Source organism: Nycticebus coucang, chromosome 10 (assembly GCF_027406575.1).
Source record: "Nycticebus coucang isolate mNycCou1 chromosome 10, mNycCou1.pri, whole genome shotgun sequence".
Classification (NCBI taxonomy): Eukaryota; Metazoa; Chordata; class Mammalia; order Primates; family Lorisidae; genus Nycticebus; species Nycticebus coucang.
This window is the reverse complement of record NC_069789.1, coordinates 101,801,663-101,828,611: the sequence shown is the minus strand read 5'-3', so window position 1 is coordinate 101,828,611 and position 26,949 is coordinate 101,801,663. Positions and strand designations below refer to the sequence as shown.

Here is a 26,949-nt window from a genome sequence, read left to right as displayed (position 1 = left end):
CACTATATTTGTTTTGTAGAACGAACCCTTATCTTACCTACATTATTTTCAGTACGTGCTCTTAAAGTCATTGTTGTTAGGAACACAATTCTAGAATTGATGAGTAATATCCTTGGTGGGCAAGAAATGGTAGAGTTTGAGCTCAAGTACCTAAGCTCAGGAGCAGATATTTATTGGAAAGACTCGACAACTGGAAATGGTAGAAAAAGTAATTTGGGAGTTATTAGAAGCCTTCTTTTCATTATAGATCTCTGAAATCATATTGAATAAATAGTGGTAGCAGGTGGCCATCCTTTCTCATAGAGGCAAAGGGCAAAGAAGCCTGCCAAGGATTGCAGATTCCTCTGTACAGAGGTGCTGGGGAAACACAGCTATCCTGGAGAGGAAAATAGTAAACATGGGAAGACAACGCATTGTTCTATAACTGTCAGAGAAATACCTGGAACATGAAAGACTTAAAAAATATAATAAGGAAGAGCTCGCTGAGAAAACCTGGCCTAAGGCCCATACATGTCTGTATAGTTCTAGCACTTGCTGTCCTGAGACTCGTCACAAGGGAATGTTTCATCTGTGTGGTGGCTATTAAATGTATCTTCAGGAATTGCATGTTTATTTTCTGTTGCAGAAAACATTAAATAAGGACAACACAATCTATGAGATTAAGGATGACACAGGAAGTATGAAAGTAGTGGGGAAAGGAAAATGTCACAATATCCCCTGTGAAGAAGGAGATAAACTTCAGCTCTTTTGCTTTCAACTGAGAAAAAAGAATGAGACATCAAAACTGATTTCTGAAATGCATAGTTTCATTCAGGTGAGAACTCAATAGAGAAATATTACTTTTTCCAAAGAACAAAATGATTTATGTTTATCAAAAATCAGATGCCTTCTTTATATCCATACAGCCAAACAGAAAGAATGAAAGAACCTCGCAGTCCTGTTAAATATGGAAACTTATTCCAGTATATTAAGAAAATGACATTTATTATAGGGTTCAACAGGATTTCAATTGTTTGCTAAATGCTAAAGTATTTAAAAAATTAGGAGGGCATAGCATTAATTTTATGTACTGGTCAAAAGCAAGGGATTTGAAGTATAGGAGAGTTAGTCTTTATCTGGCTCATTTATTGCATGATCTTGGAAAATTAGCTTAAATATATCTCATCAAATTTATCAGAAAATTCATGAGATTATGGATGTGTATTTCTTATCTTAGTTCCTTGTACATTATGAGAAATCAGTATGTAGTAGGTACTATTTTTCTTAGCAAGGTAAAGAAAAATATTAGAAAGACTTTGGACCAGAAGTCTTTCAAAATTGTACAACAGTATATGAATTTTATACCACTGTGATACCCTGTATATGTTGAAAGGTATGAGAAAGTGGTAGTAGAGTGACTAAAATGAATCTTTACTTAGAGATCTAAAAATAGACCTGCCATTCGATCCCATAATTCCTCTACTAGGCATATATCCAGAAGACCAAAACTCACATTATAACAAAGATATTTATACCAGAATGTTTATTGCAGCCCAATTCATAATTGCTAAGTCATGGAAGAAGCCCAAGTGCCCATTGACCCATGAATGGATCAATAAATTGTGGTATATGTACACCGTGGAATATTATGCAGCCTTAAAGAAAGATGGAGACTTTACCTCCTTCATGTTTACATGGATGGAACTGGAAAATATTCTTCTTAGCAAAGTATCTCAACAATGGAAGAAAAAGTATCCAATGTACTCAGCCCTACTATGAAACTAATTTATAACTTTCATATGAAAGCTATAACCCTATTACAGCACAAGAATATGGGGAAAGGGGAAAGGGAGGGCTGGGGAGGGGAGAGGATGGGTGGAGGGAGGGTAATTGGTGGGACCACACCTACGGTGCATCTTACAAGGGTACAGGTGAAACTTACTAAATGAAGAATATAAATGTCTGAACACAATAACTAAGAAAATGCCATGAAGGCTATGTTAACCAGTTCGATGAAAATATATCAAATTGTATATAAAACCAGTGTATGGTGCCCCATGATTGCATTAATGTACACAGCTATGATTTAATAATAATAATAAAAAAGAATAAAATATGTGAGGATCAAAACTTGAAAAAAAAACGAATCTTTACTGAGATGCCTTTTGTCATTAAGACAGAAATGGATTTTTCATTGTAAAAAGGGAAATCCATAGGTAAATAATTGAATGATTGTATGCAGAAGAATACCTATTCATTTTACATGTTAGCAAAAAGTATTTTGGCAGTAACCGCCAGGAATACATTAGAGACATGCTATGTTTACGGGTAATTAAAGTCTATTAGAACCTAATAAGGGATATTTTAAGAAATGAAAAAAAGTATATTGTGCTTCTTCTAATATCAAAATCCACTAAACAGAACAATGAATACTTGCAGGTAAAGAAAAAACCAAACCAGAGGAACAATGTTGCCACTACCGTGAGTGGACCTGAGGAGTGTAGTGAGATTCTAAAGCATCCTGAGGGCTGCACAACCCCAATTCAGAGACATCTCATGACTTCTCTGATGCCTCCAGCCTCAACCAGCAGTTTGTTCATTAAGGTACAATCTCCTCAGTCCCATTCCTTTATGTCTTCCAGTCATAAATCAGGATCATCAGAATGTTGGGCGAGGTCTTCTCTCATCCCTTGCTGTGTACAATCTCTTTATGAAATTAATTCACTAATGTATTCATTGAATACATACATTGGAATCTTATCAGCTCATAATCCTTTGCTATTTAAAAGGTGTGCATTTATGAGATAAATAAATGCTTGCTGACCTCAGGAGATTACTGTTTCATGTAGGTGCAACAGTACAGAAGGGGAGGGAAAGGGCTCGACAAGTGTAGATGAAGGTGAGAGTGGTTCAGACTCTTCATTCCAGTTTCGTTCATCCCTTCCCCATTGTTTACAGGTAATACTTCTGGATTTATTTTTGACCTTCCAAATTCCTTCCCACATTCCATATCTTTATGTGCATTATTTCCCTCTTGGAAATCCATGCCCCTGATATCATCATTGGCAAAAAATCTCCTTACATTGCAGGTACCCAACTAGAATTTTTCCCCTGGCAAACGTTCACAGGAAATGATGAGTTCTCCAATCATTTTTCCTTTCAAAGTTCCTCTGGTCAGTGAGATTAAACCACTAATTTCACACACGTAAATAGAGAGGCTTTTTTTAAAAGGTGTCTCCCAAACCACTTTGATCAGGAGTCTCCCTTAACAGTCAGCACAGCACAGGATTCTGTTTGTGGACAGGAGCTAATCTGCAAGTCTCCACATAGAACAGTGAACAACAATGACAGTAATTATAGTTCTGCTTTTTTTTCAATAATATACTTTGGTGAGAATATATTTCTACGTATCAGGCACCTATTAGGTATTTGTTCTAAAATATGTGTTCCTTATATACATTTTCTTATTCGTTCTTGATAATAGTCAAGAAGATGCTATTTTTCTGTTTCAATTCATATAAAATAATTTTGACATACACGGAGGTTTAAAATCTTTCCAACTTCTCAACATTCGTGTTATAGTCAGGATTCATATCCAGCCTCACTGAAATCTAAAGCTTATAAAATCAATGATTGTTATGTGGCTTTAGATTAAGAGTTTAGACATACCAATGGCAGTAATTTATTTATAGACATTTCAGAATAGAAAGTCCCCCATTTGGGGTTTGTTTGCATTTCCCAGGTTCTGAAAGCCTTCTTGAAAGAAAAAAAGGTGCCCAGGGGTGATCAGAGGTTGTTCTTATAAAGAAGCTACTCTCCAAAAATAGACTTAGTCTTTCCTCTTCCCATAACCATCCATATAGTGGAGGTTTGTTAACTAAGGTACTACCTACCTGTAGCAATTTTTTGCATCTTCTTTTATCATAAATAAAGGGATAATCAGAATCTTGACAGTTTCTCAAATAATCTCTGACTGTGTTTGTGTTCTTTCATTTTACTGTAGAAATGCTAGTAGGTTGTATGGTTTTTACAATTGAGAAGGAATATGCTGTTGAAATAATTCTTCACGTAAAGAGGTCCTTTTGATTTGTGGTCCACTTGTCAAGAAAAACTTGGAAACTAGGCGAAGATTGAGAGAGAGGTACAAGAGTGTGTTCTTTTCTCACATTGAAGTGTTTGTTCACAGCTTTCACCATTGCTTCAAGTCTCATTTTCAAAATTCTTGCTTTTTGGAGATTTCCAACTTGGATCTTCCATTGCCAGAAGCTCTGGTACTTTATACTCCTTCTGTATTCCTTTCTGTTAATAAAATCCTATCTTTTTTTTTTTATTGTTGGGGATTCATTGAGGGTACAATAAGCCAGTTACACTGATTGCAATTGTTAGGTAAAGTCCCTCTTGCAATCATGTCTTGCCCCCATAAAGTGTGACACACACCAAGGCCCCACCCCCCTCCCTACATCCCTCTTTCTTCTTCCCCCCATAACAATAATTGTCATTAATTGTCCTCATATCAAAATTGAGTACATAGGATTCATGCTTCTCCATTCTTGTGATGCTTTACTAAGAATAATGTCTTCCACGTCCATCCAGATTAATACGAAGGACGTAAAGTCTCCATTTTTTTTAATGGCTGAATAGTATTCCATGTTATACATATACCACAGCTTGTTAATCCATTCCTGGGTTGGTGGGCATTTAGGCTGTTTCCACATTTTGGCGATTGTAAATTGAGCTGCAATAAACAGTCTAGTACAAGTGTCCTTATGATAAAAGGATTTTTTCCCTTCTGGGTAGATGCCCAGTAATGGGATTGCAGGATCAAATGGGAGGTCTAGTTTGAGTGCTTTGAGGTTTCTCCATACTTCCTTCCAGAAAGGTTGTACTAGTTTGCAGTCCCACCAGCAGTGTAAAAGTGTTCCCTTCTCTGCACATCCACTCCAGCATCTGCAGTTTTGAGATTTTGTGATGTGGGCCGTTCTCACTGGGGTTAGATGATATCTCAGGGATGTTTTGATTTGCATTTCTCTAATATATAGAGATGACGAACATTTTTTCATGTGTGTGTTAGCCATTCGTATGTCATCTTTAGAGAAAGTTCTATTCATGTCTCTTGCCCATTGATATATGGGATTGTTGGCTTTTTTCATGTGGATTAATTTGAGTTCTCTATAGATCCTAGTTATCAAGCTTTTGTCGGATTCAAAATATGCAAATATCCTTTCCCATTGTGTAGGTTGTCTCTTTGCTTTGGTTATTGTCTCCTTAGCTGTACAGAAGGTTTTCAGTTTAATGAAGTCCCATTTGTTTACTTTTGTTGTTGTTGCAATTGCCATGGCAGTCTTCTTCATGAAGTCTTTCCCCAGGCCAATATCTTCCAGTGTTGTTCCTATGCTTTCTTTGAGGATTTTTATTGTTTCATGCCTTAAATTTAAGTCCTTTATCCATCTTGAATCAATTTTTGTGAGTGGGGAAAGGTGTGGGTCCAGTTTCAGTCTTTTACATGTAGACATCCAGTTTTCCCAACACCATTTATTGAATAGGGAGTCTTTCCCCCAAGGTATGTTCTTGATTGGTTTATCAAAGATTAGGTGGTTGTAAATGTTAGTTTCATTTCTTGGTTTTCAATTCGATTCCAAGTGTCTATGTCTCTGTTTTTGTGCCAGTACCATGTTGTCTTGATCACTATGGCTTTGTAGTACAGACTAAAATCTGGTATGCTGATGCCCCCAGCTTTATTTTTGTTACTAAGAACTGCCTTAGCTATACGGGTTTTTTTCCGGTTCCATACAAAATGCAGAATCATTTTTTCCAAATCTTGAAAGTACAATGTTGGTATTTTGATAGGAATGGCATTGAATAGGTAGATTGCTTTGGTAAGTATAGACATTTTAACAATGTTGATTCTTCCCATCCATGAGCACGGTATGTTCTTCCATTTGTTAATATCCTCTGCTATTTCCTTTCTGAGGATTTCATAGTTTTCTTTATAGAGGTCCTTCACCTCCTTCGTTAGGTATATTCCTAGGTATTTCATTTTCTTTGAAACTATGGTGAAGGGAGTTGTGTCCTTAATTAGCTTCTCATCTTGACTGTTATTGGTGTATACAAAGGCTACTGACTTGTGGACATTGATTTTATATCCTGAAACATTACTGTATTTTTTGATGACTTCTAGGAGTCTTGTGGTTGAGTCTTTGGGGTTCTCTAAGTATAAGATCATGTCGTCAGCAAAGAGGGAGAGTGTGACCTCCTCTGATCCCATTTGGATTCCCTTTATTTCCTTGTCTTGCCTAATTGTATTGGCTAGAACTTCCAGCACTACGTTGAATAGTAAAGGTGACAGAGGACAACCTTGTCTGGTTCCAGTTCTAAGAGGAAAAGCTTTCAGTGTTACTCCATTCAGTAAAATATTGGCTGTGGGTTTGTCATAGATAGCTTCAATCAATTTTAGAAATGTGCCACCTATGCCTATACTCTTCAGTGTTCTAATTAGAAAAGGATGCTGGATTTTATCAAATGCTTTTTCCGCATCTATTGAGAGGATCATGTGGTCTTTATTTTTGCCTCTGTTAATATGGTGGATAACGTTTATGGACCTGCGTATGTTAAACCAGCCTTGCATCCCTGAGATGAAGCCTACTTGATCATGATGAATGACTTTTTTGATGATAAGCTGTAATCTATTGGCTAGGATTTTGTTGAGAATTTTTGCATCTATATTCATGAGTGACATTGGTCTGAAATTCTCCTTTTTTGTTTGGGTCTTTTCCTGGTTTTGGTATTAGGGTGTTGTTTGCTTCATAGAATGTGTTGGGTAAGAATCCTTCTTCCTCAATTTTTTGGAATAATTTCTGCAGTACAGGAATAAGCTCTTCCTTGAAGGTTTGATAGAATTCTGGAGTGAAACCATCTGGACCAGGGCATTTTTTGGTTGGAAGATTTTTTATTGTTTCTTTGATCTCAGTGCTTGAAATTGGTCTGTTCAGTAGGTCTATTTCTTCCTGGCTGAGTCTAGGGAGAGGGTGTGATTCCAAATATTGATCCATTTCTTTCACGTTGTCGAATTACTGGGCATAGAGTTTCTGGTAGTATTCAGAGATGATCTCTTGTATCTCTGTGGGATCAGTTGTTATTTCCCCTTTATCATTTCTGATTGAGGTTACTAGAGATTTTACTTTTCTATTCCTCATTAGTCTGGCCAATGGTTTATCTATTTTATTTATTTTTTCAAAAAACCAACTCCTTGTTTCATTAATTTTCTGAATGATTCTTTGGTTTCAATTTCATTGATCTCTGATTTGATTTTGGATATTTCTTTTCTTCTGCTGAGTTTAGGCTTAGATTGTTCTTCTTTTTCCAATTCCATAATATCTCTTGTGAGACTGTTGATGCGCTCTCTTTCTGTTTTTCGAATGTAGGCATCTAAAGCCATGAATTTTCCTCTCAAAACTGCTTTTACAGTATCCCACAGGTTTTGGTAGCTTGTGTCTTCATTGTTGTTATGCTCAAGGAAGTTAATGATTTCCTGTTTTATTTCTTCCTGCACCCATCTGTTATTCAACAGAAGATTGTTTAATTTCCATGCCTTTGGGTGTGGTCGAGCATTTTTGTTAGAGTTGAGTTCCACCTTTAGTGCCTTATGGTCTGAGAAGATACAAGGTAAAATTTCAATTCTTTTGATTCTGTTGATATTTGTTTTGTGTCTCAGGATATGATCAATTTTGGAGAATGTTCCATGGGGTGATGAGAAGAATGTATATTCTTTATCTTTGGGATGGAGTGTTCTATATGCGTCTATCAAGCACAACTGTTCTAGGGTCTCATTTAAATCTCTTATATCTTTGTTTAATTTCTGTTTAGAGGATCTGTCCAGCTCTGTAAGAGGAGTGTTAAGGTCCCCTGTTATTATGGTATTATCAGATATCATATTGCTCAAACTGAGTAAGGTCTGTTTCAAGAATCTGGGAGCATTTAAATTGGGTGCATAAATATTTAGAATTGAAATGTCTTCTTGTATTTTTCACTTGACCAATATAAAGTGACCATCTTTGTCCTTTTTGACTATAGTTGCTTTAAATCCACATGAATCTGAAAATAAGATTGCAACTCCTCTTTTCTTCTGAATTCCATTTGCCTGAAAAATTGTCTTCCAACCCTTGACTTGGAGCTTTAATTTGTCTTTTGAAGCCAGGTGTGTTTCTTGCAGATAGCAAATGGATGGCTTGTGTTTTTTAATCCAGTCAACCAATCTATGTCACTTCAGTGGGGAATTCAAACCATTAACATTTATTGAGATAATTGATAAGTGTGGTAGTATTCTATTCGTCTTATTTTGTGAGAGTCCATTGCTTAGTTTTATCTTTTGCATCAGTGTGGAGGTTAGGTTCTGTCCTTTAATTTCTGAGTTCTTACTTTGCTGTTGATCCATTGTGGTGGTCAGTGTGCAGAACAGGTTGAAGTATTTCCTGTAGAGCTGGTCTTGTTATGGCGAATTTCCTCAAAGTTTGTATATCTGTAAATGACTTGATTTCTCCATCAATTTTGAAGGTTAGCTTAGTAGGGTACAGACTTTTGGGCTGGAAATTGTTCTGTTTAAGTAGATTAAAGGTAGATGACCATTGTCTTCTTACTTGGAAAGTTTCATTAAGAAGTCTGCGGTCACTCTGATGGATTTGCCCCTGTAGGTCAACTGGCACTTACTCCTGGCAGCTTGCAGAATCTTTCTTTTGTCTTGACTTTGGACAGGTTCATCACAATGTGTCTTGGAGAAGCTCTGTTAGAGTTGAGGCGACCTGGGGTCCGATATCCCTCTGAAAGCAGTGTGTCAGAATCTTTGGTGATATTTGGGAAATTTTCTTTTATAATATTCTCTAGTATGGCTTCCATTCCTCTGGGGCATTCTTCTTCCCCTTCTGGAATTCCTATAACTCGTATGTTGGAACGCTTCCTAAAGTCCCATAATTCTGACAGTGAACGTTCTGCTTTCTCTCTCTTCTTTTCTGGCTCTTTTACTATCTGAGTTATCTCAAGAACTTTGTCTTCTATCTCTGAAATTCTTTCTTCTGCGTGGTCTAACCTGTTGCTGATACTTTCCATTGCATCTTTAAGTTCCGTAATTGACTGTTTTATTTCCTTCAGCTCTGCTATATCCTTTTTATATTCTTCATATCATTCATCTCTGATTTGATTCTGTTTTTGGATTTCCTTTTGGTTATTTTCCACTTTATTAGCAGTTTCTTTCATTGTTTCCATGATTTCTTTCATTGTTTTCAACATGTGTATTCTAAATTCCCTTTCTATCATTCCTAACGTTTCTTTATGGGTGGAATCCTCTGCAGTAGCTACCTCATGTTCCCTTGGCGGGGTTGTTCTGGACTGGTTCTTCATGTTGCCTGGAGTTTTCTGCTGATTCTTCCTCATGAGTGATTTCTTTTATCTGTTTCCTTGCCCTAATTTTCCTTTCACCTCCTCTTGCTATTTAAGTCCTCGTGCCTGTGGACTAACTGTTACAGGACCAGAAGGGTGAGAAGGTTGAAGAGCAAAAAAGGGATGAAAGAAAGGAGGACCGAGTGATAAGAAAAAAAAAGAAAAATAGAGAAAGGAGAGGGGGTGGGTAAAAGGAATATTGACAAAAAGAAGAGAGGCACAGAAAGAGGGAGACAGAGCAATATAGGTGTACAGTAGGGTATTTTGATACAACCTTAAAAAAAAAATCCACCTTCTGGGGGTGCCCAGTTGGGTGGTTCCCTTGAGGTCAGCAGCTCTTTGCTAACCTGATCAGACACAGTACCCCACCTCCAGCAAGTAGAGAGGAAAGACAAAAATGCTATAAATCAAACCAAAACAAGCAAACAGAAAACTTTACGGGATAAAATTGGGTGGAAAACCAAATAATAGCAGTAGAAACACTAACAAAAATAAAGTTCTAATTATTGAAATAGGCAGCAATGGGAAATTATAATTAAACTAGAAAAATTGAGAAAGAAAAAGGATCTGTATGGAAAAGGTTGAACTTAATAAACAAAACAACATCAACAACATCAAAATAAACAAAAAAAACAACCAAACCAAAAAAAACAGAACCAAAAACAATGCAGTATGTATATGTTATTGAATATTGTCTGGGCAACACGTGGTCTTCTGGGGTATGAGATGTTAATCACAGTTCTGATACGACTGGAGGCTGCTGATTTCTCAAACCCCAGCAGGTAGACACCCTAAATTTCTCTTCAGCCCACTTAAAAGGCACTTTGAACTTCTTCACTTGCTGAGGAGAAGCTTTCCCAGGCAAGTGCTCGTCACTGGAATCACTGCTGAAGTGGCTATCCACTTACCCAGTGTGCCAAAACTGGTCTCCCACTGCCCCCGAGGGCTAGGGCTGCAAGGCGGCTCAGACCCCGCCCTTAGGCTACTTGGTCGCTGGGTTACCAGCTCCACCCAATTCTAGCTCTGCGACCCTGAGGGCGGAGCTTGCCAGGGCCGATGGTTCACAATGGCTCCCTGTGACCCACAGCCAAAGACTATTAGCTCCATCTGGCTCAGCGGCTCAGACTGGGGCCCTAGACAAAGGCCAAAGTTCTCCGCACTCCCGCTCAGGCTCTCCCCAAGGCAGTTCAACTGAGTGCCAAGTCCAAAGACACCAAAACAGTTCACAGGTAAGACCTTCCTGGTTTGCAGTCTCGCTGCTACTGAACTTACGGTTGCGGGTGGGTTTAGACAGATTGAACACACGCGACCACTTGCCGGTTTTCCACTGTTTTAGTCCTCCTCTTGGGGTCCAGAAGTCTCTCGCTGACTCCCTGTATCCTCTCAGGGGTGATGATAGGCAGATCCCACCAGCCAGAGATGCCTGGAGTCCTATCTCCCCAGACTCATGGTGCCCAGATGCAAGGAAGCTGTTACTCGGCTGCCATCTTGCTCCGCCTCTCCAATAAAATCTTATCTTACCACTGATCTGTGGTCCATGGGTTCATTCTTTGAATCTCAGAGACCAAAGACCTACTGAAGAAGAAATTCCAGTAACTTATTTTTGGGACTCATCCAGGATTGAAGATCTGTGCCCTTATCAATCGCAGTGAAGAGTTTCCTGATGATGATGAGTCTGAGGATTTTTCTGGAGAGGAGAAAGTCAGCCAATACACCTCCATGGATAACGCAGATACAGCCAACTGCAGAACAGCAGAGCTAACAAAATCCCACTCTGAGGACCAGAGACCATGATAAATAGGGATTTTTTGTCATTAAAAATTTCACACCACCCACCTGGACCTCTGTAAGACCTGTGCTGCGACCTGTAACTGGCGCCCTCCCGGACCTCTGTAAGAGCTGTGCAATGACCCACGGCCTGCGCCTGCCCGGACTTCCGTATGAGCAGACTGCTGACCCACAAACCAAGACCCATGCCCTCCGGGCCTCCGGCATGCCCTGACTCAGAAACCCAGGAGCCGCGCAACCCCATGTCCTCCCTCCTGTACCCTTGCTGCCTCAACACTGGCCCACTCATCTGGCCAGGGACTCTGGTAGCTGTGTGCTATCCGGAGCCCTTCCTGCCTCTGTGTGGAGCCCTTCTCCTGGCCAGAGACTGCTGGAGCCTTGGGCTCTCTGTGCCAGAATCCCTGGGTGCCAGGCACTCCCAGAACCATGTGCACCACCCCCCACCTTGTTGCTGGATCTGGGTATGTCACACTCCAGACCTGCTCCCACAACCAGAACTCCCTGGCTGGGGCAGCCCCAGAGGAGCTACACAGGGTCACACCCCACAAAGATCCAGCAATAATAGCGTGATCCCCCTGGGGTCTAATTTTGTAGAGACACCTCCACAACTCTGAGGACGGCCAGAGGCAATGATGAAAAACAATCATGAGGTGAAATCAACAGAAAAACTCTGGCAATATGAATAACCAGAGTAGATTAACTCCCCCAAGAAACAATGGGGCAGACGCAGCAAAAGATCCCATGCACAAACAAATAGCTGAGAAGTCAGAAATCGAATTCAGAATCTGGATAGCAAAGAAGATTGAATTAGAATTACAAGCAGTGGGCCATTCTCACTGGGGTTAGATGATATCTCAGGGTTGTTTTGATTTGCATTTCTCTAATATATAGAGATGATGAACATTTTTTCATGTGTTTGTTAGCCATTCATCTGTCATCTTTGGAGAAGGTTCTATTCATGTCTCTTGCCCATTGATATATGGGATTGTTGGCTTTTTTCATGTGGATTAATTTGAGTTCTCTATAGATCCTAGTTATCAAGCTTTTGTCTGATTGAAAATATGCAAATATCCTTTCCCATTGTGTAGGTTGTCTCTTTGCTTTGGTTGTTGTCTCCTTAGCTGTACAGAAGCTTTTCAGTTTAATGAAGTCCCATTTGTTTATTTTTGTTGTTGTTGCAATTGCCATGGCAGTCTTCTTCATGAAGTCTTTCCCCAGGCCAATATCCAGTGTTTTTCCTATGCTTTCTTTGAGGATTTTTACACAAAATCTCAAAACTGCAGATGCTGGGAGAAGGGAACACTTTTACATTGCTGGTTGGACTGCCAACTAGTACAACCTTTCTGGAAGGAAGTATGGAGAAACCTCAAAGCACTCAAGCTAGATCTCCCATTTGATCCTGCAATCTCACTACTGGGCATCTACCCAGAAGGGAAAAAAATCCTTTTATCATAAGGACACTTGTACTACACTGTTTATTGCAGCTCAATTTACAATCGCCAAAATGTGGAAATAGCCTAAATGCCCACCAACCCAGGAATGGATTAACAAGCTGTGGTATATGTATACCATGGAATACTATTCAGCCATTAAAAAAAATGGAGACTTTACATCCTTCGTATTAACCTGGATGGAAGTGGAAGACATTATTCTTAGTAAAGCATCACAAGAATGGAGAAGCATGAATCCTATGTACTCAATTTTGATATCAGGACAATTAATGACAATTAAGGTTATGGGGGGGAAGCAGAAAGAGGGACGAAGGGAGGGGGGTGGGGCCTTGGTGTGTGTCACACTTAATGGGGGCAAGACATGATTGCAAGAGGGACATTACCTAACAAATGCAATCAGTGTAACCTGGCTTATTGTACCCTCAATAAATCCCCAACAATAAAAAAAAAAGGAATTACAAGCAGTAACCCAAAAAATGTCTCAAGAAGTCAACGAATTCAAAGACCAAATGAACAAAGATTTTGACACATTGAGACAAAAAGTTGCAGCCCTCAAAGATCTGAGAAACACAGTAGAATCCCTCAGTAACAGAATGAAGCAAGCAGAAGAAAGGATTTTTGACATTGAAGACAAAGCTTTAGAACGCTCCCAAACTCTCGAAGAGGAAGAGAAATGGAGGGCAAAAACAGATCACTCTCTCAGAGAGCTCTGAGATAATTCGAAGAAAACCAATATTCGTCTTAAAGGGATCCCCGAAAGCTACTAAGTGGCTTCACAAGGCACAGAGTCTCTCCTCCATGAGATTATGAAACAGAGCTTTCCAGACATGCTCAGAGATTCTGAAATTCAGATAGCAGACAGTTTCAGAACTCCAGCACGACTCAACCCAAATAAGACATCCCCCAGACACATCATAATCAATCTCACTAAAGTTAATATGAAGGAGAAAATTTTGAAAGCAGCCAGACGAAAGAAAACCATTACCTATAAGGGGAAGAATATTAGGATAATTGCAGATCTCTCTGCTGAAACCTTTAAAGCTAAAAGAGGATAGTCATCAACTTTTAATCTCCTAAAACAAAATAACTTTCAACCCAGGATCCTATACCCAGCTAATTTCATTTATGACGGAGAATTTAAATACTTTAATGACATTCACATGTTGAAGAAATTTGCCATAACGAAACCAGCTCTCCAGCATATTCTCAGACCTATCCTCCATAAAGACCAGCGTAATCTTCCACCACAAAAGTAAACCCACCCAGAATATTTTGATCAAATTCCAACTTCCACAGTCGCAAAAGGATTAAAAATGTCCACCAGACTCTCAAAAGACTTATCGATATTCTCAATTAATGTGAATGGTTCAGTTGTCCTCTAAAGAGGAACAGGTTTGCTGACTGGATACAAAAACTCAAGCCAGATATCTGCAGCATACAAGAATCTCATCTTACATTAAAAGACAAATATAGACTCAAGGTGAAGGAATGGTCATCTATACTCCAGGCAAATGGAAAGCAGAAAAAAGCAGGAATTGCAATCCTATTCGCAGATGCAATAGGCTTTAAATCAACCAAAATAAGGAAGGATAAGGATGGACACTTCATATTTGTTAAAGGTAATACTCAATATGAAGAGACTTCAATTATTAATATTTATGCACCCAACCAGAATGCCCTTCATTTTACAAGGGAAACTCTAACAGACATGAGCAATGTGATTTCCTCCAGTTCCATAGTAGTTAGAGATTTTAACTCCCCTTTAGCAGTGCTGGATAGATCCTCTAAAAAGAAGCTAAGCAAAGAAATTTTAGATTTAAACTAAACCATTCAACATCTGGACTTAACATACATCTACAGAACATTTCATCCCAAAAAACTGAATACACATTCTTCTCATCAGCTCATGGAACATACTCCAAAATCGACCACATCCTAGGCCACAAATCTAACCTCAGCAAATTTTAAAAAATAGAAATTATTCCTTGCATCTTCTCAGACCATCATAGAATAAAAGTTGAACTCAATAATAACAGGAATCTGCATACTCATACAAAAACATGGAAACTAAATAATCTTATGCTGAAGGATAGATGTGTTATAGACAAGATTAAGAAGGAAATCACCAAATTTTTGAAACAAAACAACAATGAAGACACGAATTATCAGAACCTCTGGGATACTGCAAAGGCAGTCCTAAGAGGGAAATTTATAGCACTGCAAGTCTTCCTCAAGAAAACAGAAAGAGAGGAAGTTAATAACTTAATAGGACATCTCAAGCAACTGGAGAAGGAAGAACACTCCAACCCCAAACCCAGCAGAAGTAAAGAAATAACCAAAATGAGAGCAGAATTAAATGAAATTGAAAACAAAAGAATTGTACAATAGATCAATAAATCCAAAAGTTGGTTTTTTGAAAAGATCAATAAAATAGATAAACCTTTGGCCAACCTAACCAAGAAAAAAAGAGTAAAATCTCTAATTTCATCAATCAGAAATGGTAAAGATAAATTGACAATAGACCCCCCTCAGAAATTCAAAAAAATCCTTAATGAATATTACAAGAAACTTTACTCTCAGAAATATGAAAATCTGAAAGAAATCGACCATTACTTGGAAATATGCCACCTACTAAGACTTAGCCAGAATCAAGTGGAAATGTTGAACAGGCCTATATCAAGTTCTGAAACAGCACCAACTATACAAAATCTCCCTATAAAGAAAAGCCCAGGACCAGATGGGCTTTGCATCAGAATTCTACCAAACCTTTAAAGAACTAGTACCTATATTACTAAACCTCTTGCAGAATATAGAAAAAGAAGGAATACTACCCAACACATTCTACAAAGAAAACATCACCTTGATCCCTAAACCAGGGAAAGACCCAACAAGAAAAGAAAATTATAGACCAATATCACTAATGAATATTGATGCAAAAATACTCAATAAGATTCTAACAAACAGAATCCAACAACACATCAAAAAAAAAATATATACACCATGACCAAGTGGGATTTATCCCAGGTTCTTAAGGCTGGTTCAATATACGTAAGTCTATAAATGTAATTCAGCACATAAGCAAACTAAAAAATAAAGACCATCTCTCAATTGATGCAGAAAAACCCTTTGATGATATCCAGCATCCCTTCATGATCAGAACACTTAAGAAAATTGGTATAGAAGGGACATTTCTTAAACTAATAAAGGCCATCTACTGCAAACCCACAGCCAATATTGTATTGAATGGAGTTAAATTTAAATCATTTCCACTTAGATCAGGAACCAGTCAAGGTTGCTCATTGTCTCCATTGCTCTTTAACATTGTAATGGAAGCTTTAGCCATTGAAATTAGGGAAGAAAAGGCGATCAAGGGTATCCACATAGGGTTAGAAGAGATCAAACTTTCACTCTTCGCAGATGACATGATCGTATATCTGGAAAACACTAGGGATTCTACTACAAAACTTTTAGAAGTGATCAAGGAATACAGCAATGTCTCGGGCTACAAAATCAACACCCATAAATCGGTAGCTTTTATATATACCAACAATAGCCAAGCTGAAAAAACAGTCAAGGATTCTATTCCTTTCACAGTAGTGCCAAAGAAGATGAAATATTTGGGAGTATACCTAACAAAGGACATGAAAGATCTCTATAAAGAGAACTATGAAACTTTAAGAAAAGAAATAGCTGAAGATGTTACCAAATGGAAAAACATACCATGCTCATGCCTGGGAAAAATCAACGCTGTTTTAAATGTGTATACTACCCAAAGCAGTATATAATTTTAATGCAATTCCTATTAAAGCTCCATTGTCGTATTTTAAAGATCTTGAAAAAATAATACTTTGTTTTATATGGAATCAAAAAAAACCTCGAATAGCCAAAACATTACTCAGAAATAAAAACAAAGCAGGAGGAATCACACTACCAGACCTCAGACTTTACTATACATCGATAGCAAACAAAACAGCATGGTTCTGGCACAAAAACAGAGAAGTAGATTTCTGGAACAGAATAAAGAACCAAGAGATGAATCCAGCTACTTACCATTATTTGATCTTTGACAAGCCAATTAAAAACATTCAGTGGGGAAAAGATTCCCTACTTAACAAATGGTGCTGGGTGAACTGGCTGGTGATCTGTGAAAGACAGAAACTAGACCCATACCTTTCACCATTAACTAAGATAGACTCTCACTGGATACAAGATTTAAACTTAAGACATGAAACTATACAAATACTAGAAGAAAGTGCAGGGAAAACTCTTGAAGGAATCGGCCTGGGTTTATATTTTATGAGGAGGACTCCCCAGGCAATTGAAGCAGTATCAAAAATATGCTACTGGGACCTGATCAAACTAAAAAGCTTCTGCACAGCCAAGAACATAGTAAGTAAAGCAAGCAGATTGCCCTCAGAATGGGAGAAAATATTTGCAGGTTGTACCTCCGATAAAGGTTTAATAACCAGAATCCACAGAGAACTCAAACGTATTAGCAAGAAAAGAACAAGTGATCCCATCTCAGGGTGGGCAAAGGACTTGATGAGAAACTTCTCTAAAGGAGACTAGACACACGATCTATAAACACATGAAAAAAAGCTCATCATCCTTAATCATCAGAGAAATGCAAATCAAAACTACTTTGAGATATCACCTAACCCCAGTAAGAGTAGCCCACACAACAAAATCCCAAAACCAGAGATGTTGGCGTGGATGTGGTGAAAAGGGCACATTTCTACACTGCTGCTTGGGAATGCACACTAATACATTCCTTTTGGAAGGATGTTTGGAGAATACTTAGAGATCTAAAAATAGACCTGCCATTCGATTCTATAATTCCTTTACTAGGTATATACCCAGAAGACCAAAAATCACAATATAACAAAGAAATCTGTACCAGAATGTTCATTGCAGCCCAATTCATAATTGCTAAGTCATGGAAGAAGCCCAAGTACCCATCGACCCACGAATGGACTAGCAAATTATGGTACATGTATACCACGGAATATTATGCAGCCTTAAAGAAAGATGGATACTTTACCTCTTTCATGTTTACTGGATGGAGCTGGAACATGTTGGGAATGGAAGAAAAAGTATCCAATGTACTCAGCCCTACTATGAAGCTAATTTATTGCTTTCACATGAAGGCTATAACCCAACTATAGCATAGGAATATGAGGAAAGGGCCAAGGGAGGGGGGAAGTTAGGGTGGAGGGAGGGTAATGGGTGGGGCCACACCTATGGTGCATCTTAGAATGGGTACAGGTGAAACTTACTAAATGCAGAATTACAAATGTCTACATACAATAACTAAGAAAATGCTATGAAGGCTACGTTGAACAGTTTGATGAATGTATTTCAGACTGTATATGAAACCAGCACATTGTACTCCTTGATTGCACTAATGTAGACAGCTATGGTTTAACAATAAAAAAAAAAATTTCACATAGCTAAAATTTAAAAGACAAAGAAAAAAAATTCTTACTTTCCCCACATAGGGTGTTGCATACCTGGTACTTCCTTTGTCTGGAGTCCCTTTATCTGTCCCTCCCCTGGTCCTTCCATATTTCCTGGCCTACTGAAACCTATTTTCAAGAAAGAAGCTCTGACACTTGCCTCTGTCCTTCTCATGCCCCTTTATTTCCTTTATAATATTTATCATAACTCTAAGTAATTATAGTATATTTCCAATCCTACAAGTCAGTTGAGATTGCGGATATCTTGTCCTTGGAGCAGAAGACAGTGTTGTCTGAATAAGTTCACATCTGTGTGTCACATCGTATCCCAGAGTGTATTTCACATTCCCACACACGGCCTGTGCCGTCATGTGCCTCTGGGAGCAGAAGCTCTGTGTCTCTGGTGAGCAGGAAGTCAATTTAGAGAAAGGCAAGAGGAGCCTTAAGTCACTGTTCTCTTGCGTAGGTTCTCACTTAAGCTCCAAGCTGGACCAGCCTTCAGCCTGGACACCTCCCCTCCACCAGCCAGCTCGAAACAGGCTTATACTTTACACAGGCTCTCAGTATGTGCTTGGATTTTTGTGGCAGTTTTTGTTTTTCTTGTTAATCGTTACAATTGTTACATATTTCCTACCATAGTTTGTGCAGATTTTATGGACTGGATCAGCCGGCAGGCAGTACGAGTTTGTCATCTTGGCACAGGTAACCATGGATAGAGTCTGTGCCAAATCATTTGCAGCTAAGGTCCATTTTTTCTCTGCTACTTCAAAGACATAAGTGGACACTCTGTGCATTCTCACAGGACTGAAGTGGAAGTTCAGGTGTGATGCTTGCTCAGTAAACACCTATCTAAGCTTGGGACACAGATATTTCTGTAGTAACAGGGATTATTTAGCTGCACTTAACCCCCCTGGTAAGCATGAAAATCCTGGGGGGGAGGATTGTCCCTGTGACTTATGCACTTTGGCATAAGCCCACAGCTCAGCCACTTGTCCTTTATTGCCCAGGTACTTCCATAAGTTGTCCGTGAAATGGAGTGACAGTCTCATGATGATTTCTGTCTTCTCACAAAGACCTTGCCCTTACTCATCATAGGTTTTCTCTAAGATTTTGTCGGTGATATGGATACTTTAATCCTTTGGATTCAGAACCAGAAGCATACTACTATTACCTGTGATGTCTCCTGCCTTGCCTGTCTTAACAAGAACAGCAAATAGATCATCATGTGTGATGAACAGGGGTAATGTGAGGAGACGCATTCTTATAAAGAGAAAAACACAAGTAATGATTTCGAAAAGTTATCCTATCCTGGAGATGTGTACAGTAAAAGCCTTGACTTTACCACTTATGTACCAAAGAACCATTTCTATTCCTAAGTCTAATGAGATTAAAAAAAAAAAAAAATTGAAGAAAAAAATGTAGGAGACACCTGAAAATAAACACCTTGGTAATAAGGGAATGGGGAAGGGATTGGTCTCTCATTAAAAAACATGAGAGCACAAGCACATACATCATTGATTGGCACTCTCCACACCTGTGGTGTAAATAGCCATGGGATCACTTCTATAAATACCTTGTTTTCCCGAAAATAAGACATCCTCCGAAAATAAGACCTACTTACAGGAAAGATAAGTCGTCCCATGAAAATAAGACCTAGCGCATCTTTGGGAGCACACCTTAAAATAAGACACTGTCTTATTTTCGGAGAAACAGGGTAGTCATGGAGGAAGTTAGTCGAGGCTCCTACTAGGCTCCTACTAAGACTGACTGCTGCCACTTTGAGGGTCTCCAGCACCTCTGACCTGACTGAGACAACTGGCTCCTCCTGATGGGGAGCCTTACCTGATTGAGACAACAGGCTTTCCGGCATCTATGGGGAACTATACCCCTAGTGAGCTTGTACTGTGGTCCGTGGCCTGGCAGTTTCATGGGCCATGGCCAGTGACCTAGCGTCCCAGCTCCAACAAAAAAAGTTATCTAATCCAAGATAATATTTTTGACATGTAAATTCACCTGCGGTCTTGGAAGTGTATATTTTAATTGATGTTGAAAATACTGAAAAAAATAAAAATAGGCTGACGCAGTGTCTCACACCTATAATTTTAGCATCCTGGGAGGCTGAGGTGGGTAGATTGCTTGAGTTCAAGAGTTTGAAACCAGCCTGAGCAAAGTGACACACAAAAGGGGAGAGGGAGGGAAGGGGAAGGGAAAGATGGGTGGAGGGAGGGTAATTGGTGGGACCACACCTGCCCTTACAAGGGTACATGTTAAATTTACTAAGTGTAGCATATAAATGTCTTTTAACACAATAACTAAGAAAGTGAGGTGAAGGCTATGTTAAACAGTTTGATGAAAATATTTCAAATTGTATATAAAACAGCACATTGTACCCCATGATTGTATTAATGTACATAGCTATGATTTAGTAAAAAAAAAAAAAAGAAAGAAATACTGGCTGGGCATTATGGTGGGTGCCTGTAGGCGCAGCAACTTGGGAGGCAGAGGCAAGAGGATCACATGAGCCAAAGAGTTTGAGGTTTCTGTGAGCTATGATGCCACTGCACTCTACCCAGGGTGACAGAGTGAGACGTTTATCTCAAAAAAAAAAGGTAAAAAAATAAATAAAAAGGTAACATATTAAGAATTTCTAGATACCACCTAGAAATGAGAATAATATAAACAGGCATTTCTACACAATAGAAAACCAAAATGAACATTCAAAACATAATAATTGGAAATACTTAAATGGAAAAACATTTTTAATAGGAGAGGCAGGAGAAAGGTCAGAGACGGCACCAAACAGGGATCTGCGGGGTAGCCGCAGGCTCACCCACCACTCACCACCACTTTTCAGCAGGTGATACAAAACAGTTATGTTACTCAAACTCAGAAGTGAGAAAAACTGTGACAAATTGACATCAAATGTAAATTGTAAGATGTGAGCTTTCACTGTTGCGATTCATGGTTGTCAAAATATATAATTTTACAGACACTTTCTGTCCTTTTCACAAGGCATGAAATGCCAGGTACTGATAATTCCCTGGGTAGGGCCTAGAACACCTGTCATCATGACTATGACTCCTAAAGAATGTGGTTGCCTCATATACACAGCAGCTCACCTGTCTTTATGCTGACACTTGCTACCCTTATCACAAAGTAGGCTTATCTATCCAGAAATAAGCCCAAGAGAAGTGCTTGACCATGCTGGGTCACATCAGTTACTAACACAGGCTGAGCCAGGAACCTAAGATAAATGAAATTTCAATCATCTGCATTTCAACCTTTCCAGACCAAAGACTGTAATGCTAGTTCCTGTGTCTGCTGAAACGTGGATGAAGAAAGCTAAATTAATGCCAGTATCCAGGGAAATTAGCAGAGGGAAGATCCTGTTAAAAAAACATTTTTTAAAAGAAAAAACTCATATATCACATTCAACTCGAGATGGAGAAACATGCAGAAAAAATAGTTTCGATCATAAAAGAAAATATTAAATCTCCCACATTTGTTACTCCAGGGGGAAGAAGCTGCCTCAGGAACAGAGATATCCTCTGCAGTCTCCAGAGCTGGTGCACTACCTGTGGGCAATCCTCACATTTATGGGACATATCAACACACCCCGTCTAGCCTTTGCCAGGTACCACATTCCTGTTTCCTCTGCTTTTGCCTCCCTCAAGCATAAGGGTTGATCAGAGTTTTGAAATATAAAAAAAAAAAAGAGATTCTCCTTTATTCTCTGACTAAATATGGTTTCATTATCTTACTGTGTAACTTTCATCATTTATCCATATGTAATTGGTCATGTCACTGGATTCCACATTCTTCATTATTCAAAAAATATGCATTCATGGTGTCATTTCAGTCTTCAAAAACATTGTTGTCTGTTGTTGGCCCAAACATCAAGAGAGTAGAAGGGCGGACGAATATAACATTTGTTCATTACTTACATTACAGTTTTCTTTCATAACTTTCCACTATGATAGTGACTCTCCGTTAGGGTAGTTGTCCAAAAGTCCTTCTCTTTCCCACATCAGGTGCTTTGACATATGGTACTTCCTTTGTTCAGAATCCCTTACTCTCATCTCTTCATTGGCCCTGATGTATTTGTGGCCCAAGTAAAATCTCTTCTTCAGAAAAAGACCTCACTGAAAAAACTTCCTGCAATAGAGCACATCATGCTAATGTTTCTGAACACTGCCTTTGTTCTGCTGTGATGTAATCAGGATTGTCACTTCCACCGTGGCCCAGAAGACTGTTGTCTACAGTGAGTGAGGAGGGATCTACAGAGAAAGGCAAGGGGAGCATTTTGTCCCCACTGTTATCTAGATTCTCACAAAGGCCCACGCTGCACACAGACCCAGGCTGCAGGCCCCAGCACCACCCCCCACACACCAGTTGAGAACAGGCTTCCTACATAATAGATTTTGTCAGTTTTTTATATAGGTTTTGTTTTTTTAGTTCAAAAAATCTGTATTGCCCCCTATAATCTCTCCTGGTTATTTGGGGGCAGAGCTAGTTGCCGGTACCTGTTGCCATCTTGGGACTGTTGTCTACAAGTAGAGCCCTCATGTGGTCTTTGAAACATCAGTCCCTCCATCTGTCTGCTGATACAATTACATGAATGGACATTTCAATTCCATTTTAATTGTTCCATGCATATTGGTTTGGAAGTGACACTTCCTTACCAAGACCTTACCTGCCTAAATAGCCAACACAATCAATTCTGCTTCCATAGGAATCATTCAGCTGCTCTGAAATCTCCCCAGAGCACAGGGTCCAAGGCAGGCTTATCCGTCCAAACACACATGTCAATCATTTTCTTCTCTGGAGGGTCCAACTGTCTTCACAGGCACCTGCAAAAATGGTGTCTGACCATTTTGTCTGTGATTCACCACATAAGCAGGAAATCCTTACTCTTATTCATCACAGTTTTTCTGAAATATTTTCTCTATACTAGCATTATTTTTGATTTTTCAATTCTAAGCCAGAAACAGAGTATTATCTTTAGTTTATGCTATTAATTGTCCCTGAAACAAACAACATGGAATGATATGATTCATGCACAAACAGGCTAAGGTAGTGAGGAATTTACTCTGAAGGAAAATATTACCTACGTTTATAAAATATTATACAAACAAAGATTATAATTTCAGCATTCGAACCCTGCTATTGCGATGACAGTTTAAGACTTAAATTATTTTTAAAAGACAATAGCTCGACACAGTCTTGTCAATGAAATTTCAATACCCCCTGTGGCAGTCCAGAAGCAAAGGGCTTCTCTTACACTATACTTTGTATTTTGCTTCCATACAAGGTTTTCATCAACACAGTCATCATTAAACATGAAATGTCTGTTCATTGGAGCAGATATACAAACCCCAAATAGACTGTGGAAAAATAATGGCAAGTAAGATATTGAGTGTTACTGAGTTCTAGACTCTAAAACCTATGTCCTTCATGTACATGATGTCATTTATTCTTTATAACACCATGTGAAGATGCCATTGTTTATCTCCTTTCATATATGAGAAAATAGGTTCATAGAGAGCAAAGTCTTCCCCAGGGTCACACAGGTACTATTAAAGTCAGGATTCAAATTTGGCTTTATTGAACTTCAAAACCTCAACATTTAGTGGGCATAGATTGTATGTACATTAAAGTGTACAAAAGTTAAAATAACTGTCATTCATTTTTAGGCAATTTTGAATATCCAGAGTGCTATGTTTTGGGCATCGTTTCCATAGCCCAGGTGTTTGAGCATAGTCAAAGACAGTTCTAATCAGAAGCCATACTCCAGGTGGGGTGTTTCAAGCAGTTCTCTCATATACCTCTCTATCAACAATCAACACTTGGGCGGCACCCGTGGCTCAAAGGAGTAGGGCGCCAGCCCCATATACCGGAGGTGGTGGGTTCAAACCCAGCCCCAGCCAAAAACAAGAACAACAACAATAAAAAAAAAGATCAACACTTAAAGAGTTAGATTAAGGAATGCCAAAACTGGTAAGAAACCATGCCTCATTGGCCAAATGTGATCAATATTTTATGAGCTTTCATTGACATCATTAAAGGTAGTGAAGGTATATGATGTTAGAAACATTCTCCAATCTTAATTGAAGAATACGTAAAAATGTAGATATGATAAAGGAATGGCTTTCACAAGAAGTGACCCCCTATTCCCTGTCTTAATTGTGTGTGTGTTTTGGTAGATGTCAAGCCCAAGGGCTGTGTCTGAAGAAGCTGTCACAGAAGGTCACCACAGTGGACCCATAGAAGTGATGGTGCTGAAAGCGACAGAACCGTTTGTATATGAAGTCAAGGAGGAGAGAAAGATGTTTCATGCCACGGTGGCTACTGAGAGGAAAGTTTTCCAAGTAAAGGTTTTTAACATCAACTTAAAGGAGATGTTCACTCCAAAGAATATCATTGCCATATCAAATTATATTGGCCGAAATGGGTTTCTGGAGGTATACACTTTCAATACCTCCGTGTTGAAGATGGATGCTGATAAAAAGATGGAGATCCCAAGAAGCCTGATTAACCAAGCTGGTAGAACTCCCAAAATCAGTCACCTTCACTCACAAACTGAAGGGAAGTTTGTGAATGGGGTGTTCCTCGTACATAGGGTAAGCCCACAGAATTTTTTTTATGAAATTTATTTTGCAACCCAAATTTTAAAAAGATCTTAATTTCTCAATTGGAGGTTAGTCAACTTACTGAACACAGGAAGTCAAGGCACCTGCCTGACCACACATGGCTGGGTGGAGTCTTTCCTGTTCAGGATATGGGACGCATAATCTCTTAACCTTCCTTTACTCAAGGTATCTCCATGCAAATTCTTCCTTAAGAGATTCACCAGAAACCATGGCATTTTATCAGCTATGATGACACATTCACCGCTACTCTGATCCAGGACAGAGCAGAGTTCATATCAATGCACATGTCCTTCAGGTTTAGTTTCTCTGAGTTCTTCCCCATATGTGTCAATGACAACTTAGTTTAAATATGAATAAACAGTTGCCCTAACAAGCCTATATCTTGGCTATGTCAGCCAGAGTAAGAAATCAAAGAGACTGCTCTGCTCTAGACTGCAGCTAGGATTCTGGCCCTCTGGACTCCAGAGTGCCCTCACCTCTTCCCATTCATTCATTCATTAGAAGATTGTTGAACAGTTTTCTTCTGCTTTAAATACTGGGAAAAACATTAAAGTAAAAAGACTAGAGAAATCCTGTAGTTTAATCCCTTAATTTATAAATAGGGACAATACAATGCAAAGAAGTTTGGTGAATTCTTAGATTTACAGTATGTCTTTCATCAAATAAATGCTAACCTAACTTCTTAATTATAGTATTGTTCCATACTCCATCACATGTCTTCTAGAAGTCTCGCTTTCGCCCATGATGTTTTCTATACATTCTGTTTAAATGACTGTACATATATATGTGGTTCTAGAATTAATGAATAAAGTAGGTGAGAACAATGAGACTAGATTATCTAGATTTAAGATTTGGGCAGATTGCTCAAGAATGACTAAATAAAGAAGATTGAATAAAGCATTACATATTTAGGTAACAATCTAATTAATGAGGACTTTGCAGTAATGTTTCCCAGACTCACAATGAACCATAAATGGCCTCTCTTCTCTGTTCTTGGATAGGTATCAAAGAAACTTACTAAGATAATCAGATTCCACTATATCCAGACTCCTTAAAAAACTCAACTATACCAATGTGGAAGCAACAAAAAATAAAGTTTTTTCTAAAAAATTCAGTTGATAAAGACCTTAAACAAAGAAGGCTCAAGAGAGTGTTTAAAAGGCATAATTCACTGACCAAGTACCTTAAACAATTTCATACTTGGAATTCTTGACCTAAAGCTCAACTTTCTCTGTCAAAGGCAAAAGTTCTGATTGACACTCTGTATTTCTTATATATGTGAAAATTTCTTGATCTAGTTTTCAGAAGCTGATGTTCTCTTTTGCAGAAATGTGTGATGGATAAATTCACTTATTATGAAATAAAAGATAACACAGGGCAGATGGAAGTAGTGGTATATGGACGACTGACCAGTATCAACTGTGAGGAAGGTGATAAACTGAAGCTCATCTGTTTTGAATTGGCATCTGGATGTATGGATAAGCGTCAGTTAAGATCTGTAATTCACAGTTACATGAAGGTGAGAGTATAGAAACACCATTCTTCCAAAGCATCAAATGATTTTGTTTGCAGAGCCAGGGGTGTCCAACCTGTGGCCTACAGTTCACATGTGGATTATGTAATGACGTTTTTGCTTATCTATGGTGGTGGATATTACGAAAATTATGCACGGACTTTTTTGTTTGCTTATCAGCTTTCATTAGTGTTTGTGTATTTAACATGTGGCCCAAGACACATCGTGGCCCTTCCATTATACCACAGAGAAGCCTAAAGGTGGGACATCCTTGGCTGTGACTATTATATAGAAGGTCCAGCAGATGGAAGAAGAACTAAGCCTTGTACTATAGTGTGTAAAAGCTTTCGTTCTTTCCATCATGTTTTTGAAAGAAGGATAGTTTTAAACATAGTAAAAAAAAGAAAATGTAGATAGATGCTCAAAAATATGATACCTAAGCTAAACAATGAAGAACAGATTGACTTTGTTAAAACAGGAAGATAATTTAGTTAAGATTTGGGTTGGATTCAGGCACATTTGTTTCAACTCCTGGCTCTCTGCAATTTTCTAGTTGACTAAAAGCTTAACACTGGGAACTTTTAAGTTCATCATCTATAAAATGGGAGAAAATTCTCTACCACAGTGGGTTATCAAGACAGCTCATAACAGACGTTAGCCACTGAAGATGTCCCTGAGCAACG

The 26,949-nt window shown here is 38.7% G+C and overlaps 1 protein-coding gene across 1 annotated transcript in view; it reads left to right on the top strand.

Moving 5' to 3' along the window:
- Positions 1-26,949, top strand: part of LOC128596037 (gamma-interferon-inducible protein 16-like) — a 46,113-nt gene that overhangs the window by 17,534 nt on the left and 1,630 nt on the right. Inside the window, exons 6-11 of the mRNA XM_053605379.1 lie at positions 626-814; positions 2,419-2,583; positions 18,743-18,805; positions 21,618-21,737; positions 24,307-24,723; positions 26,081-26,272. Of these exons, the coding sequence (XP_053461354.1) occupies positions 626-814; positions 2,419-2,583; positions 18,743-18,805; positions 21,618-21,737; positions 24,307-24,723; positions 26,081-26,272 (1,146 nt within the window). The remainder of the gene's footprint in view (positions 1-625; positions 815-2,418; positions 2,584-18,742; positions 18,806-21,617; positions 21,738-24,306; positions 24,724-26,080; positions 26,273-26,949) is intronic.